The following is a 12,371-nucleotide window of genomic DNA, read 5'->3' as shown; positions in this document are numbered from 1 at the left end:
CGGCGGCTACGTTCTTGACTTTACTTACCACGTTGGACCTCTTGGTCCAGTAGTACCGACTGCTTTGTTCGGTTTTCCCATGTTTTGATTCTGCACGAGGTGGCCTACAGCACTGACAGCGAGCACGCCTCGTTGCCATTTCTACCGGTGAATCTCCACTTGCACGCGCGGTGGTGGCACTGTTGGACAGCACTCGCGGTGCACTTGGGCTTTGTCGCGCAGCAGATTCTGCATGCGGCAAAGCAGGAATGAGCACGCCAAGCCACGACACCAACGCGGTGGAAAATTGATTATAAAGCTAAAAGTCGCGGCGATTAAACTTGTCTTCGTCCATAAACTCGACGGCAACCGTCTGGTTGGCAAACCCTCGGCCGTGCAGTTCGTTTGCGGCCGTCTCTGCCGCTTTCAATTCCTGGAACGCCACAAAGACCTGGGCACAAAGCCACCGCCGTGAGCAATTATTCATAAACTCGTCGAGCGTCGCCACCGGGCGCAGCACACACACGCATATGAGCCACAAAGGAAGCCAGGACCAAGGTCGCGGTCTGTGCATGCATCCTTCTCCCGCCTTTCAAACTTCAAACACTCGCCGCCACAACCAAGTCGGACGCCGACGTACCTTACACACCGACGACGGTTGGTACTGCGGCTCATTCGGGCGAGGGACGATCATGTCTTGAATCGGTCCCGATTTCTCGCACTCGGCTCGAATATCGTCGCAAATATCTTGGTACTCTTCGGGATCCGTGAGGTCGTCGGTCGTGACCATGTTGAGCAAGACCAGGACGCGGGACGGCTGGCCGAGCGGGATCGACGGCACAATCGCCATCGGGATGGCGAGGGGCTGGTTATCACTCGCGCCAGTGGACGGGTTGAACGATGGAGGGTACAGGCCGCCCGCAGACAGCGCGGTGCGGACGGTGAGAATCTTGTCGCCGACTTGCATATCATTGAGACCGGCGCACGCAATCTGGGTGATGTTCGGGTCCAAGTACTCGCAGAACCCGTAGCCTTTGGATAAATTACTGTTGAGCTCCTTCACCAAGTGGAACGACTTGAGCGGCCCAAATGCTTGCAGGAGCTCCTTCACTTGCTCTTCGTTGAGTTGGTACGGCAAACCACCGACAAAGATCTTGCCCGGGCCGTCGCTCACCGACGTCGACACGATGCCGAGAGCGTTCACGTTGAGCTTTGGGATCGGACCTGGGACAAATGTCGTTGGCCTAGAACGATGCCACGACCCGTACCGGTTTCTTTCACGGCGGATGGGTTGTAGTCGTTCGGCCGTCGGATCTTTAGCGGCTGCCCGTGATACGTGATCCCGTCCAGTTCCATGCACGCCGTCGTCAACTCGATCGTCTTGAGCTCGACGAAAGCAAAGTGCCGCTCGCGGTTGATATAGACCTGGCCAACCGCAAGATATGAGCCAGATGACTTGACGGAAACACGTTGAATAGACGTACCGACACGACCGAACCATGCTCCTGGACTTCCCCGAGGGCTTTATCGATGACTTCGTTGAAGAATCGCTCGATCTCGGCCTCCGTGATTTCGCCAAACCCGCCTACATACAACCGACGCGCGTGCCGCGAGTGCTGGCTGCCTCCAAACGACTAGTAGAACAGTTAGAAGGATTGATCAGGTCGTGCACAGCTCGTACGAGGTGGTGCATGTGGGCCTAGCGGAATCCACGAGATTAGCCAAAAACGACAATTCAAAAGCTGCCTCGTACGTTCGTGGGCGGGCCAAACGATGCAGGACCAACGATGCCGGAGAGGGCTTGAAGCTTGGCCTGCATGATCACTTCTGCCGCGTACGCAGCGGCAGTTTCTTGTGTGACACCCGGTGGCAAAATGTCAAAGCTGACATCCATGCATGAGGAGGACATGGCGTGATGGAGAGCCTACCGACGAACACGGACACGACCCGAGCCGCTGAGAGACAATGTGCCAAAGCCCTCCATCTTCTTGAAATCGCCACCCTTTCGGCTAACACCACGACCTCTGCTGCGGGAGTCGTCATAGTCGCGGCGACTGCTTCCCCTGGACCGGCTTCGTTCCCTTCGTCGACGGTCGCTGCCTCGATCGCTTCCTCGGTCACTACCCCGGCGATCACTGTCGCGCGGCTTATCGGATCTAGAGTCATAGTGGCTACGATGACTGCTACGCGGCGCATCGTCTCGGCTACTGCGCGACGTCGACGATGACGGAGGCACTTCTTCGCGTCGAGAGTAGTCGTGTTCGCGGCGCGGTTCTTCTTCTCGACGACCGTATTCCTGGCGCGACGTCGAGTACTCTTCACGGCGGCCCTCGCGACGGGGCTCGTCTCGCGCCCGCGAGCTCGAACTAGTGCTTCCATAGCCAGCGTCACGATCCGTGCGACTCGACCTCGACGGATCAACAGCATCTGCGTAGATGTTTGGGTCATGACGAGGCATATGCATGGTCGGCGGTGGCTGTACTGGCGCCTCCTGGTGCTGCTGCTGGCGCATCCATGCAGGAAGGGTAAGCTCTCGTCCTCGTCCGGCCATCTTCAGCTGGGAATACCACTCGTTTTGAGAGATAAATGCCCTCCGCACAATACAAAGGATTCGTACACTATTTAACGTATAAGCAGCATTTCTGCTGCTTTATTCATACTTTAACTAGGACAGGTGTACGCAAGGATTCGGCTTAAATATTCGTCATACAAACATCTAGATAATCTTCAATTTATCGAAAGAAAGGTCTACACTATTTAAAGATTGGCGATTACAATATCTTCGGTTTTGAATGATATACGGGGCAGGGTTTATTTTAATTTGAGATTTCGCACCATCTTCGAATGCCGCCATGCGATGCCGCGACAACTGTGCGGCATCCAGAGCTCTTCTTGACGCCGACATCTCCGCGTCCATCTGCTGCTACCAGGAAGGAGTTTACGAAGACCTACTTCCGTTTTCGCTGCTCCTTCAACAGACTTTTGCCCACAGCGTCGTACCTTTCCACGAACAGTTCCAGCCGTGGTTTGCATCGCGTGGCGACAATGGACTCGTCCGGCTCCTTCGATGTCGACCTCAATCGTTGACATACCTCATGAGATACGCTGCATGGTCTGGCAATATGGATCTCCTGCGCTGCCTGGACTCGAAGGGCAGCCTATGGTCCTTGGAAAATCTATTGGATATTGCGTCATCCCGCGGCCACCTGGAGGCTCTCACGTGGTTGCATCACCGCGGGTACTCAGGGTGTACAACACGAGCGATGAATGCCGCTGCCGAACAAGGGCATTTGACAATCGTCCAGTTCCTGCACTGTCATCGCACGGAAGGATGCACACGCAGTGCCATGAACGGTGCCATGATGAATGGGCACCTTGACATCGTTCGGTTTCTGCACGAGCATCGCACCGAAGGCTGCACTCCGTATGGCATGGACATGTGTGCACGCAATGGACATCTACACGTCGTGGAGTTCCTGCATCAGCATCGAACGGAGGGGTGTACAGCGGACGCAATGACTTGGGCAGCAGCGTCTGGTCACCTGGACGTCGTACGCTTCTTGAACGAGCAGCGAGTCGAAGGGGACGCCACGTGGGCGATCGAGGTCGCGACGGCCGCTGAGCACTGGGACATCGTCGACTATTTGGTAGCACATGCGACGTCCGAAGGCCCGAGTGATCCGAACGTTGTCTTTTCAGGCCGGGATTTCACGTTTTGAATTTTCACTACGTTCGGTGCTTATTTCTGGAAAAGTAGGAAATTATTTTGCCTTTATCAAAAGAAATATTTCACACATTTGAATTGCCACTCATGTGGCATGAGCAACTTCGACCGGCACCAAGATGGCCGGACAAAAGTTTCCCAGCGGGCGTCGAATGAGTTTGGTCGACGGGTTGACGGCTTGGTAAACACGGCACCGAGGCGGGAGATGGCGCTGGGACGTTTGGTCTCTCTCGCAAACCTTCGAAGTCGAAAGACTTTCGCAGACTCAACGGCCAGCCGCTGCATCCTGAATGTTTGTCGAACGACGGAGCAACAGCCACAGCATTTCTCCGGCCGCCGGCGTTACTGTCTTAGCAACGGCACACCGTAGCTTTGTGGAGATGGAGTCCTTCGTCACTATACAATTCGCTGGATCATGCTTACGTGGGAACAACTAACTTCTTTCGCGTCCGTGGGCGCGTCCGTCGGCCTCTTTCACGGCATTCGCTATGGCTGCTTGAATCGCTTGCAGGCGGCCATCGATCGACATGGCTCGCCCGACCGCACGACCCATTTGATGAAAACCAAAGCTCCTCTCGACGTCGCCACCATTGTCGCGCAATGCGTGTGCAGCACGATTGGCCTTGTCCACTTTCGGCCGCTGCTCCCCGCGCTGGCAGAGTACGTGGCAGACCCCCAGCACATCTCGTTCAACTACAGCTCGAACGAACATCACGTTCTCTTCACATCGACTCTGCTCGTCGTCGGCGGATACATCTGGTCGCTGTTGTTTGCGCCGAAGTCGGCCGTCTCCATCATCCACCACGTGTTACTTTTGGGCTTGATCGTTGCTGCCACGAGTTTCAACGTTGCGGTCGAAGTTGCTGCTGTGTACACTGTGTCAACATTTCTCACGATGCAGCCTGTGCTGATCGCCGACGCCCTCTTCCGCGCCAAGAGCTCTTGGGCTTCTCCCTTGCTTCGTACAGCTTTGGTGTACTATGGCATCGTCAAAGCGGTCGCCGCGTTCGTGCTGTGGGGAATTCTGAACGCCCAAACTACCACCCAGTTCATCGCTCAAGGCACGATCGTGTGGACTCTGTCAACCATCCATATCATCAACTTCTTGCGCATGATCGACCACTACAACGTCGCCCGCACATGGCTCCCGATTGACTGTGCTACGTCCGACTCGATCATCGCTGCGGCGCTCGGCTTCGCCAAGACCAAGTCCCTCAAAGCTTAACCATACTATCATCTCCAATTACATTCCAATCCTTCCAGCCCATGTTTTCAGCCACTTAAGGCCTCCACTCATATATTTGAGGGTGTTCTTCGGTCAATGCACGACAGCGTGCCACGTCATTCACTTCATATGTGCATGGTTCCTCGAATGACGCGGTAGACTGCGCGTGACCACTCAAGCTGCCCTCGTTTTCTCCCCCTTGATTGATCACGAAAGATAGCGTGCCACGTCATTCATTTCATTTTTGTATGGTTACATCTTTCATTTCATCGTGGTGGACACTTATCTGCACGGATTCTTTGCCACGGTGTACCCGAGCGCAGCAGCCTAGACAGACTTCCATTATTGAGAACACATCCTTCAAAGCTCACCTGTGCAAAGTGCCAAGTCGCTTGCGCTTCGTTCTTCTCGACGCCTTTGCCGCTATGCAGTAAGCATCCATAATTGAAGTGTCCGTGGGCACTGCCCAAAGCAGCGGCCTCTCGGAAGTACATGGCCGCGCGGTCCACATCCAACCGGCATCCCATGCCTTCTTCGTGCATCAGCCCCAGCGCATTCATCGCGTCGCGATCTTTCTTCAACGCTGCGACCGAGTACAGTTCAAAGGCCTTGGCTCGGTTAGGAGGGACCTTCTTCGTGTCGACGATGCCAGAATACAGCATCGCTGCTGCCCGCTTGGCAGCTTCCACGTGCCCCTGCACCGATGATCAGTCCGATCGTTCGAACACGTAAATAACGACCTGTTCCGCAGCGGCCGTGTAGTGGAGCAAAGCTGTACTGAGACACCGAAACGCGGTGCTTTCAAATACTTGGCCTGCACCAGGGATCAAGCATCAGGAGCAGGTCGGGCAAGTCGTCCTTACCCTTCAGGAACGATGCTTCGGCGAGTTGATCGGCTGAACGAGTGGACGTGCTGAGCACAAGATATCGCAGCGCTTCGTCTGGGGTTTCCAGCTTTCGTTGCGCCATTTCCAACGTGGCTTGGACATGCCCTGCTTCGGCTGCCTGGATGAGAACATGGATGCATGCTGATGTGGCGACATTTGGCTGGATCAGGGAGGTACCTGCCGAAAGAAGGCCTCTGCTCGAGGGACGTCCGCCGGGACGTCTTCGCCACAGGAGTAAATTCGACCGAGGAAGTAAGCGGCAGTGGCTGCGTCTGCTTCCGGCAGCGTCTAGATGGTACGATTCATCGAACCGTAAAGCAAACACCGCACGAAAGGGATGTCCTACGTGATGTGAAGCCAGAGCTCTTTGGAAGTAATGGGCTGAGAGGCCTTTATCTTGATCAAACAGCATGTGGCCAAGCGCGAGGTCGGCGGCAGCGTGGGATGCGGCGCTGGCCTTGACGTACCATTCCTTGGCCTTGACCAAATCAAAGGGGGTGATTTTGCTATGGTATAGCGTGCCTAGCTCGCGGATTAGACTGCGAAAAACCGCTGCTGACATCGAAAACTCCCCCAACCTGCAGCATATTGCGCTGCCGCGACTCCGCGGTCTCCCGCTTGAGTCAGCCGCACGAGCGCCATTGCGTACAGCTGCTGCTGCTTGTGCGGGTTTGCCACGAGTGCTGCTTTTTCCATCTAAGTGCCTAACTCAGCGTTGGCTGCTCTACCGACAACATGTACCAGGACGTGGCCAAGGTTGGAAGCGCCGTCTGGAGATCCTTCATCCGCTGCCCGCGTGAACCACTGCAGCGCCGCCTCTTGATCTGCTTCCGTACCGCATCCGTTGCGAAGCATGGAGCCCACGGAAACCATCGCATCAAGATGGGAATGTTTCGCCGCCGTCTAGACGGGGTAATTGATTGAACCGTCGACGTAATGGGACGACTTGCGCACCAGGTACAACCGAAAAGCCTTGGCAAAGTCCTTTTCCTTGCCATGGCCAAAGAAATGCTGATGGGCCACCAAGCACATGGCATCTGCCAAAATGGTGTGGTGAATGAGATCAGTTTGCCTCATCCAGTGCTGACCGTAGTCGATTGCTGGCTCTTCAACGTCAGTGGGAGGCGGGTCCGCGGGCTTGCTCAGCGCCGCGAGAACTGCTGCCTCCGCGGCAGACCCGGTCGCCTTGGCCACAGCCAGGGACAGCTTGGTGAACTGCCGATATCCAGAGAAAAAAAGAGTTGAAGGAGCGCGGCATGCGAGCGCCGACTTACCATCGACGAGTAGTACGACGTAATTTCTTGAAAGGCAAACTGAATGCTCTTCTTGACGAACCCATTGACGAGGAAAGATTTCGCGTGGATGCTAGAGCACGGCGAGGCCGTCAGGACGATGACCGAGCGCCATCGAGATAAACGGATGGTTCTCGTACGACTCGACGATAGGAACGAGGCCTTGAAGACTCGCGAGGAAGTTTTGCATCTGAATATGGAGGCCAGGGCAGCCGACGTATGTGTTGAACATGTCTGCGTGAGCACCGAGCTCGTCTTCCGCCTTGCCAAGGAGTCCCCGCAGTTCCCCTGGGACAAGGCGCCGTCAGAGACCATGCAGAACTAACGACTCATACCGCCAAGACGGATCGATCGAAGCTTCTTGGGCTTGATCTCGTCCATGCGATGGATCAGAGTGCTGAGAAGCGATAGAATTTCGTCGGTCAGACCAGGTGCTTGGCTTCCGACCACTGGAATGAAGTGGTGCTGTTGCTGGTTGTCCTCAGGGCGAGCTTGACTAATGCCATTCAGCTTCAATCGTGGCGAGAGCGGCAGGGGCCCTGGATGGATTGGATGAGATCGTCAGGATCCGACGAGAAGCATACAGAACCTGCTTGGGCAGGCATCTTTTGCGGGGATTGAGGCTGGAATCCCTTTGGCGATAGCGCGCGGGACACATTGCTCAGCCGCTTAAGCATCCTGTGCGGGAGTTGTTGCCTATTTTAAGCTCCAATAACACCGGCACACTCTACCCTCGAGATCAATCGTATGCCATGTTCATGGAAAAGCACCGGGAAGCAGACAACTCATGAGAAGGAATGCCTCTCGTTCAAGGTCAAGTCAACAATGGAAAGAACAAAGTTAAATACTTAGATGCCGCTACGAGGAAAGGAAGAGACACGTGGTAGAAGACAGTAGATTAAGTTCGTTCGCCACGGATACGGCGGGCCAAGTGGATGTCCTTAGGCATAATCGTCACACGCTTTGCGTGGATCGCGCACAAGTTGGTGTCTTCAAAGAGGCTCACCAAGTAGGCTTCGGCGGCTTCTTGGAGGGCCAAGATGGCCGTGGTTTGGAAGCGCAAGTCAGTTTTGTAGTCTTGCGCGATTTCACGCACGAGGCGTTGGAACGGAAGCTTGCGGATGAGGAGGTCGGTCGACTTTTGGTAGCGACGAATTTCACGAAGCGCGACGGTACCAGGGCGGTAACGATGGGGCTTCTTCACACCGCCAGTAGCAGGCATGCTCTTGCGGGCGGCCTTGGTGGCCAGCTGCTTGCGTGGCGCCTTGCCGCCGGTCGACTTGCGCGCCGTCTGCTTGGTGCGGGCCATGTCCTTTGCGTCTCTTGGGTGAAATTCGAAAATGACGACATATTCTCGCCCGAACGTGGCAATGTAACGTCTGTCGCCGAAACTCACGTGTGATTGGTTCAAAAGCTTCTATTCCACCAATCAAATCACTTCATTTGAATTTTTTGAATATCCACCGAACTCTCGCGTTAACCGTTTCGGCGCCTATATACTCTGGTTTATTTGAAATCGGCGACATTTTAGAACGTCCGATTCGTGCTGTGACCGTTCAAGCTGGGAAAATGCACCGTGTGGGATCGGGTGGGCTGATTTTACCCATTTCGTCCGTTCTCGTGTTCAGAGCCAGGTCGAAAAGGCAGGATTTCTCGCGTTTTCGTGAAACGAGCCAGGAAAGATGGCCAGGAGGTTTGGGCCAGTATACAACAATCAAGTCAAATTGGAGCGACGGGGAAAACGAAGTGACTGGCTGCTAACGTGCCCGTGTCCGACTTGGAGTTTGTATGGGACGAAGGGCTCGCATGAGCGCCAATTTTTGTGGCAATAATTCGATGACATTTGATCAGTTTATTGCTTGTTTTGATGAATTGAGCTGCACCTAGGGGTGCACACCTATTTCGACGCAATTTCGCAGGCACCGTCGACTTCGAAACACTAGTCGCGAGAGGGCGGATCCCGACGGGGGCAGGGGTCGACACTTGGGTCGTCGTGGGGGCGGCCATTGTCGTGGTGACCGTTGGGGTTGTTGTGGGGCGAGGGGGGAGGTAGTCCCACACGCGTTGTAATTGCAGTCGACTCCTGTGCAGTTGGGTCGGGCGATGGCAACGGCGGCGTAGGCGACGAGAGCGAAGAAGTAGCACGTGGACATTTAAAAGTGATGTGGGGAGGCAGCGTGACGACGGCGAAGTGGACTACACCCGTTGAAAGCGGGTTCGGCAGACATCCTCGCGCGGGGGAACCAGGTTTGATGGAGAAGCAAAGAAACTTCATCGAGATCTCGAATGTTTGAATGATGCGGAGCCATTGGAGTTGTATTTGTAGGACTTGACCGCAGCAGATCAACTTGCTTGCTTCGCTAATGCATGTGGGACTGGTGCCCCCCCCTCGCCCCACGACGACCCCAACGGTCACCACGGCGATGCCGCCCCCACGAAGTATCAACCCCTGCCTCCGTCGCGACCGGCTCCATCACGTGCGGCAATTGTTTCTGGGTCGACCGAGTCTGTGCATGCTCGTCGACACTTCAAGCAAGTGTCGTCCTGCCAATGCCACGTCGTGTTAGCTGCGACCATTGCAGTTTTCCATTGCTCTCAAGCCGCCGTTCCCCGCAGCCACGCGCGTCGAGATGTTGGAATGTGACCTTGACTCTGGGCGTTTGTTGCAGTCTTTGCCATAGTTGGAGACCTGCATGGACGCAGTATTTCATTTAGATGATTCAAAATGCTAGCGTGCTAACTCCAACGGGGTGGGGATGGCATCTCGTTTGGACTGCGGTGAAGTGGATGTTTTTTGGAGGATATGGGCGTCTGGCACAACTGCGGTCTCGGCTCGGCAGTGTTGTGGCTCCCTGCATGCCACGTATCTCCTCAAACTGTCGAGTATGGCGAACTGTGCCGTTCATTTCTTAAAGCCAGACAACCCCACGCGCCAACATCGACGACAACGTAGGATGAATTCTACGCCATGGCATGGTTCTTGCCGTAAACAAGTCTCGACAACCCCTCGACACAAGCGGACGTGGCCGCTCTTTGATCGAATACATTGAGTTCATATATTAACGTAGAAAAATGGCCGAGTACATTTACGGCGAGGACATCACGGCTTCATCCGACGGGTCGGCTTGGACAGCAGTAACATCGGCTTCGACAACATCGTCATCGTCGTCATCGTCGTCATCATCGTCGTCATCATCATCGTCGTCATCATCATCATCGTCATCATCGTCATCGTCATCGTCGTCATCGTCATCATCATCGTCGTCATCGTCGTCATCGTCGTCATCATCGTCGTCATCATCGTCGTCGTCATCGTCATCGTCGTCGTCATCGTCATCGTCGTCATCCTTCTTGGACGCTACGGCTTCGACAGATTCGGCGGCTTCCACACCCTCGACACTTTCGACGGCAGCAACACCTTCAGCTTCAAGGCGGCGTCCACCGATGTAGTTGGTTTCGACATACTCACCCGTGGCAGCACCAGTGGCCACGTCGGACTCGATGGCATCGTCATCATCATCGTCATCGTCGTCATCATCATCGTCGTCATCATCGTCATCATCGTCATCGTCGTCGTCATCGTCGTCATCGTCGTCATCGTCGTCATCGTCGTCATCATCATCATCGTCGTCGTCATCGTTGTCATCCTTCTTGGACGCGGCTTCTTCGACGGCAGCTTCTTCCAAGGCGCGGTTCTTTGCCGGAACGTCGACAGCAGCGGAAGCGGCCTCGACGGCGGCGAGCTGGGCCAACTGGGCAGCGTCATTTTGGACTTGGTTGTCGGCGGACGCGATGGCGGCGGCGAGGACGGCGAGGAACGCGAAGACTTTCATCGAGACGACAGGCAAGTGTGGAAATGAGTTGCGCTGCCGCCCCATCCCAAGGTCGTCGTTTGCTGGGAGATCCGACCAATCACACGGCCCTTCAATCTGGTTAGTTGTCGTCCGATCGACAAAAATAACGTTTTTTCTTCTCAACTTTGAATAAAAATGCATTGACGGATACGAAGTCTTATTAAAACTACAACGTTTTTTCAGGGAAAAAAAACAACGTCTGCCGCCGGCCGCCGCCAAGTTCGAGCAGCACAATTCTCCGATCCGGCGCTCAACGTTGCGACGTGGCGAAGTCCTCGCGGTAGACACGAACTGCATCCCATTATGAAAACCAAACCCAACGTCATTTCGCAGTTTGCCTGCGTCGTGGTGTGTGCACCTGGCTGGCTTCATTGCGTTGCAACAAACCTGATATATAGCTGAACAAACTATTTTCAATTTTCAATGTATATTTTGAGCGAAAATTGCTTTCGTCGAAGGGACAACGAGGACAGGCACGGACGCCCGCCGCGCCGGACGACCTTGCATCGCCAAGCGTCAAGACCTTGGGTCCTGACTACCCAGACGACAGCGCAAGCAAGTGTTTGTTCAGGACTCTCCTGCACCTCTTCCGCCCAAGAAAGTTGTGCCGTTTCGATTGATATCGATGTGGATGCATCACCGCTGAGCTGCACACTGTTTCGTACCGAGGGCATGTATCTCCTCTCGACACACTTGGCATTCCCAGAGGTCGGCAATATAACCATCACCTCAAGCGAAAGCTAGCATCCCCTTTGTGTACTCTTTGAGCATGGCAGACGGCCAACAGCTTCCACGGAAGACAGCACTACTGCCACCAGCAGTGACGTTAGTTGCCGTAGCACTGATCAAATGACCTCGTGGAATCGTTCGCCGCGTCGATGTGTCGCGCAAGTCTCTTCTCACGGCGGTCCTGTCGTGCCGACGGCGTCGTCGGTCGTTCACTCCACTCGTTCCCGACAACGTAAGGAATCCAGGGAATTTTTGTCGTTTTTTCAGATAATTCTGACGTAATTTGATAAAATTCGAAGCGAAACATCCACCACAATTCGCACGACGAACGACAGATTTCGAGCGTTTTGATTGGAGGGGCGATGCCACCCGACGACGAAATCGCCGTCGATCGGTCGACCAGCGAGCAGCACGCCATGGCACCTCCTCGGACACATTCCGCATTTTGCCGCGTTCTCCGCACATCCTCACCATGAAAGTCTTTGCCTTCCTCGCGCTTGTCGCTGCTGCCATCGTCTCGGCCAACGAACAAATCCCCAACCAAGTGGCGGATGTTGCGCAAGTCGCTGCGGACGCCGCCGTCGCCGCCATCGACGCCTCCAAAATGGAAGGCCGTGTCTTGGTAGAAGCTGCCGCCGAGTCCAAGAAGGACGACGATGACGACGACGATGATGACGATGA

At 55.0% G+C, this 12,371-nt stretch overlaps 6 protein-coding genes across 6 annotated transcripts; 2 read left to right on the top strand and 4 right to left on the bottom strand.

Annotated features, from left to right (window-relative positions):
- Positions 1-249: 249 nt before the first annotated feature.
- Positions 250-2,559, bottom strand: H310_09791 (hypothetical protein). The gene is made up of 7 exons (XM_008875953.1): positions 1,908-2,559; positions 1,733-1,862; positions 1,661-1,678; positions 1,464-1,613; positions 1,248-1,404; positions 620-1,203; positions 250-430 (listed from the first exon to the last, which is right to left on the bottom strand). Exons 1-7 carry the CDS (start codon positions 2,528-2,530, stop codon positions 299-301), a joined length of 1,794 nt encoding a protein of 597 aa, XP_008874175.1. The 5' UTR covers positions 2,531-2,559; the 3' UTR covers positions 250-298.
- A 221-nt stretch (positions 2,560-2,780) lies between these two features.
- Positions 2,781-3,775, top strand: H310_09790 (hypothetical protein). The gene has a single exon (XM_008875952.1). The coding sequence runs from the start codon at positions 2,832-2,834 to the stop codon at positions 3,696-3,698; it is 867 nt and encodes a 288-aa protein (XP_008874174.1). The 5' UTR covers positions 2,781-2,831; the 3' UTR covers positions 3,699-3,775.
- Positions 3,776-4,006: 231 nt separating this feature from the next.
- Positions 4,007-4,991, top strand: H310_09789 (hypothetical protein). Its single transcript, XM_008875951.1, has one exon. It carries the CDS (start codon positions 4,119-4,121, stop codon positions 4,926-4,928), a length of 810 nt encoding a protein of 269 aa, XP_008874173.1. The 5' UTR covers positions 4,007-4,118; the 3' UTR covers positions 4,929-4,991.
- A 158-nt stretch (positions 4,992-5,149) lies between these two features.
- H310_09788 (hypothetical protein) lies at positions 5,150-7,802 on the bottom strand. Its single transcript, XM_008875950.1, has 15 exons — positions 7,697-7,802; positions 7,443-7,646; positions 7,248-7,395; positions 7,090-7,180; positions 6,904-7,030; positions 6,770-6,852; positions 6,557-6,718; positions 6,394-6,511; positions 6,162-6,337; positions 5,993-6,103; positions 5,792-5,933; positions 5,669-5,742; positions 5,421-5,623; positions 5,300-5,351; positions 5,150-5,255 (listed from the first exon to the last, which is right to left on the bottom strand). Exons 1-15 carry the CDS (start codon positions 7,782-7,784, stop codon positions 5,211-5,213), a joined length of 1,824 nt encoding a protein of 607 aa, XP_008874172.1. The 5' UTR covers positions 7,785-7,802; the 3' UTR covers positions 5,150-5,210.
- Positions 7,803-7,933: 131 nt separating this feature from the next.
- On the bottom strand, positions 7,934-8,463 carry H310_09787 (histone). The gene has a single exon (XM_008875949.1). The coding sequence runs from the start codon at positions 8,414-8,416 to the stop codon at positions 8,006-8,008; it is 411 nt and encodes a 136-aa protein (XP_008874171.1). The 5' UTR covers positions 8,417-8,463; the 3' UTR covers positions 7,934-8,005.
- Positions 8,464-10,193: 1,730 nt separating this feature from the next.
- On the bottom strand, positions 10,194-11,009 carry H310_09786 (hypothetical protein; the record flags this gene model as incomplete). The annotated part of the gene is made up of 1 exon (XM_008875948.1): positions 10,194-11,009. Exon 1 carries the CDS (start codon positions 10,983-10,985, stop codon positions 10,194-10,196), a length of 792 nt encoding a protein of 263 aa, XP_008874170.1. The 5' UTR covers positions 10,986-11,009.
- Between the last annotated feature and the right edge of the window lie 1,362 nt (positions 11,010-12,371).

The sequence above is a fragment of the Aphanomyces invadans genome, assembly GCF_000520115.1.
Source record: "Aphanomyces invadans strain NJM9701 unplaced genomic scaffold supercont1.23, whole genome shotgun sequence".
Classification (NCBI taxonomy): Eukaryota; Oomycota; class Saprolegniomycetes; order Saprolegniales; family Verrucalvaceae; genus Aphanomyces; species Aphanomyces invadans.
Note: the sequence above shows the minus strand (reverse complement) of the source record. Positions and strands in the feature narration are given on the sequence as shown.

What these genes read in the sequence shown, in the direction of transcription:
- H310_09791 (XM_008875953.1), bottom strand. Translation starts at nt 2,530, where the DNA reads ATGGCCGGACGAGGACGAGAGCTTACCCTTCCTGCATGGATGCGCCAG. An exon ending in GGTCGTGTCCGTGTTCGTCG is followed by an intron (nt 1,863 to 1,907) that starts GTAGGCTCTCCA and finishes CATGGATGTCAG; the next exon opens with CTTTGACATTTTGCCACCGG. An exon ending in ATCCGCCGTGAAAGAAACCG is followed by an intron (nt 1,204 to 1,247) that starts GTACGGGTCGTG and finishes CATTTGTCCCAG; the next exon opens with GTCCGATCCCAAAGCTCAAC.
- H310_09789 (XM_008875951.1), top strand. Translation starts at nt 4,119, where the DNA reads ATGCTTACGTGGGAACAACTAACTTCTTTCGCGTCCGTGGGCGCGTCC.
- H310_09787 (XM_008875949.1), bottom strand. Translation starts at nt 8,416, where the DNA reads ATGGCCCGCACCAAGCAGACGGCGCGCAAGTCGACCGGCGGCAAGGCG.
- H310_09790 (XM_008875952.1), top strand. Translation starts at nt 2,832, where the DNA reads ATGCGATGCCGCGACAACTGTGCGGCATCCAGAGCTCTTCTTGACGCC.
- H310_09788 (XM_008875950.1), bottom strand. Translation starts at nt 7,784, where the DNA reads ATGCTTAAGCGGCTGAGCAATGTGTCCCGCGCGCTATCGCCAAAGGGA. An exon ending in CCAACCTTGGCCACGTCCTG is followed by an intron (nt 6,512 to 6,556) that starts GTACATGTTGTC and finishes TTAGGCACTTAG; the next exon opens with ATGGAAAAAGCAGCACTCGT. An exon ending in GGCAGCGCAATATGCTGCAG is followed by an intron (nt 6,338 to 6,393) that starts GTTGGGGGAGTT and finishes TCCGCGAGCTAG; the next exon opens with GCACGCTATACCATAGCAAA.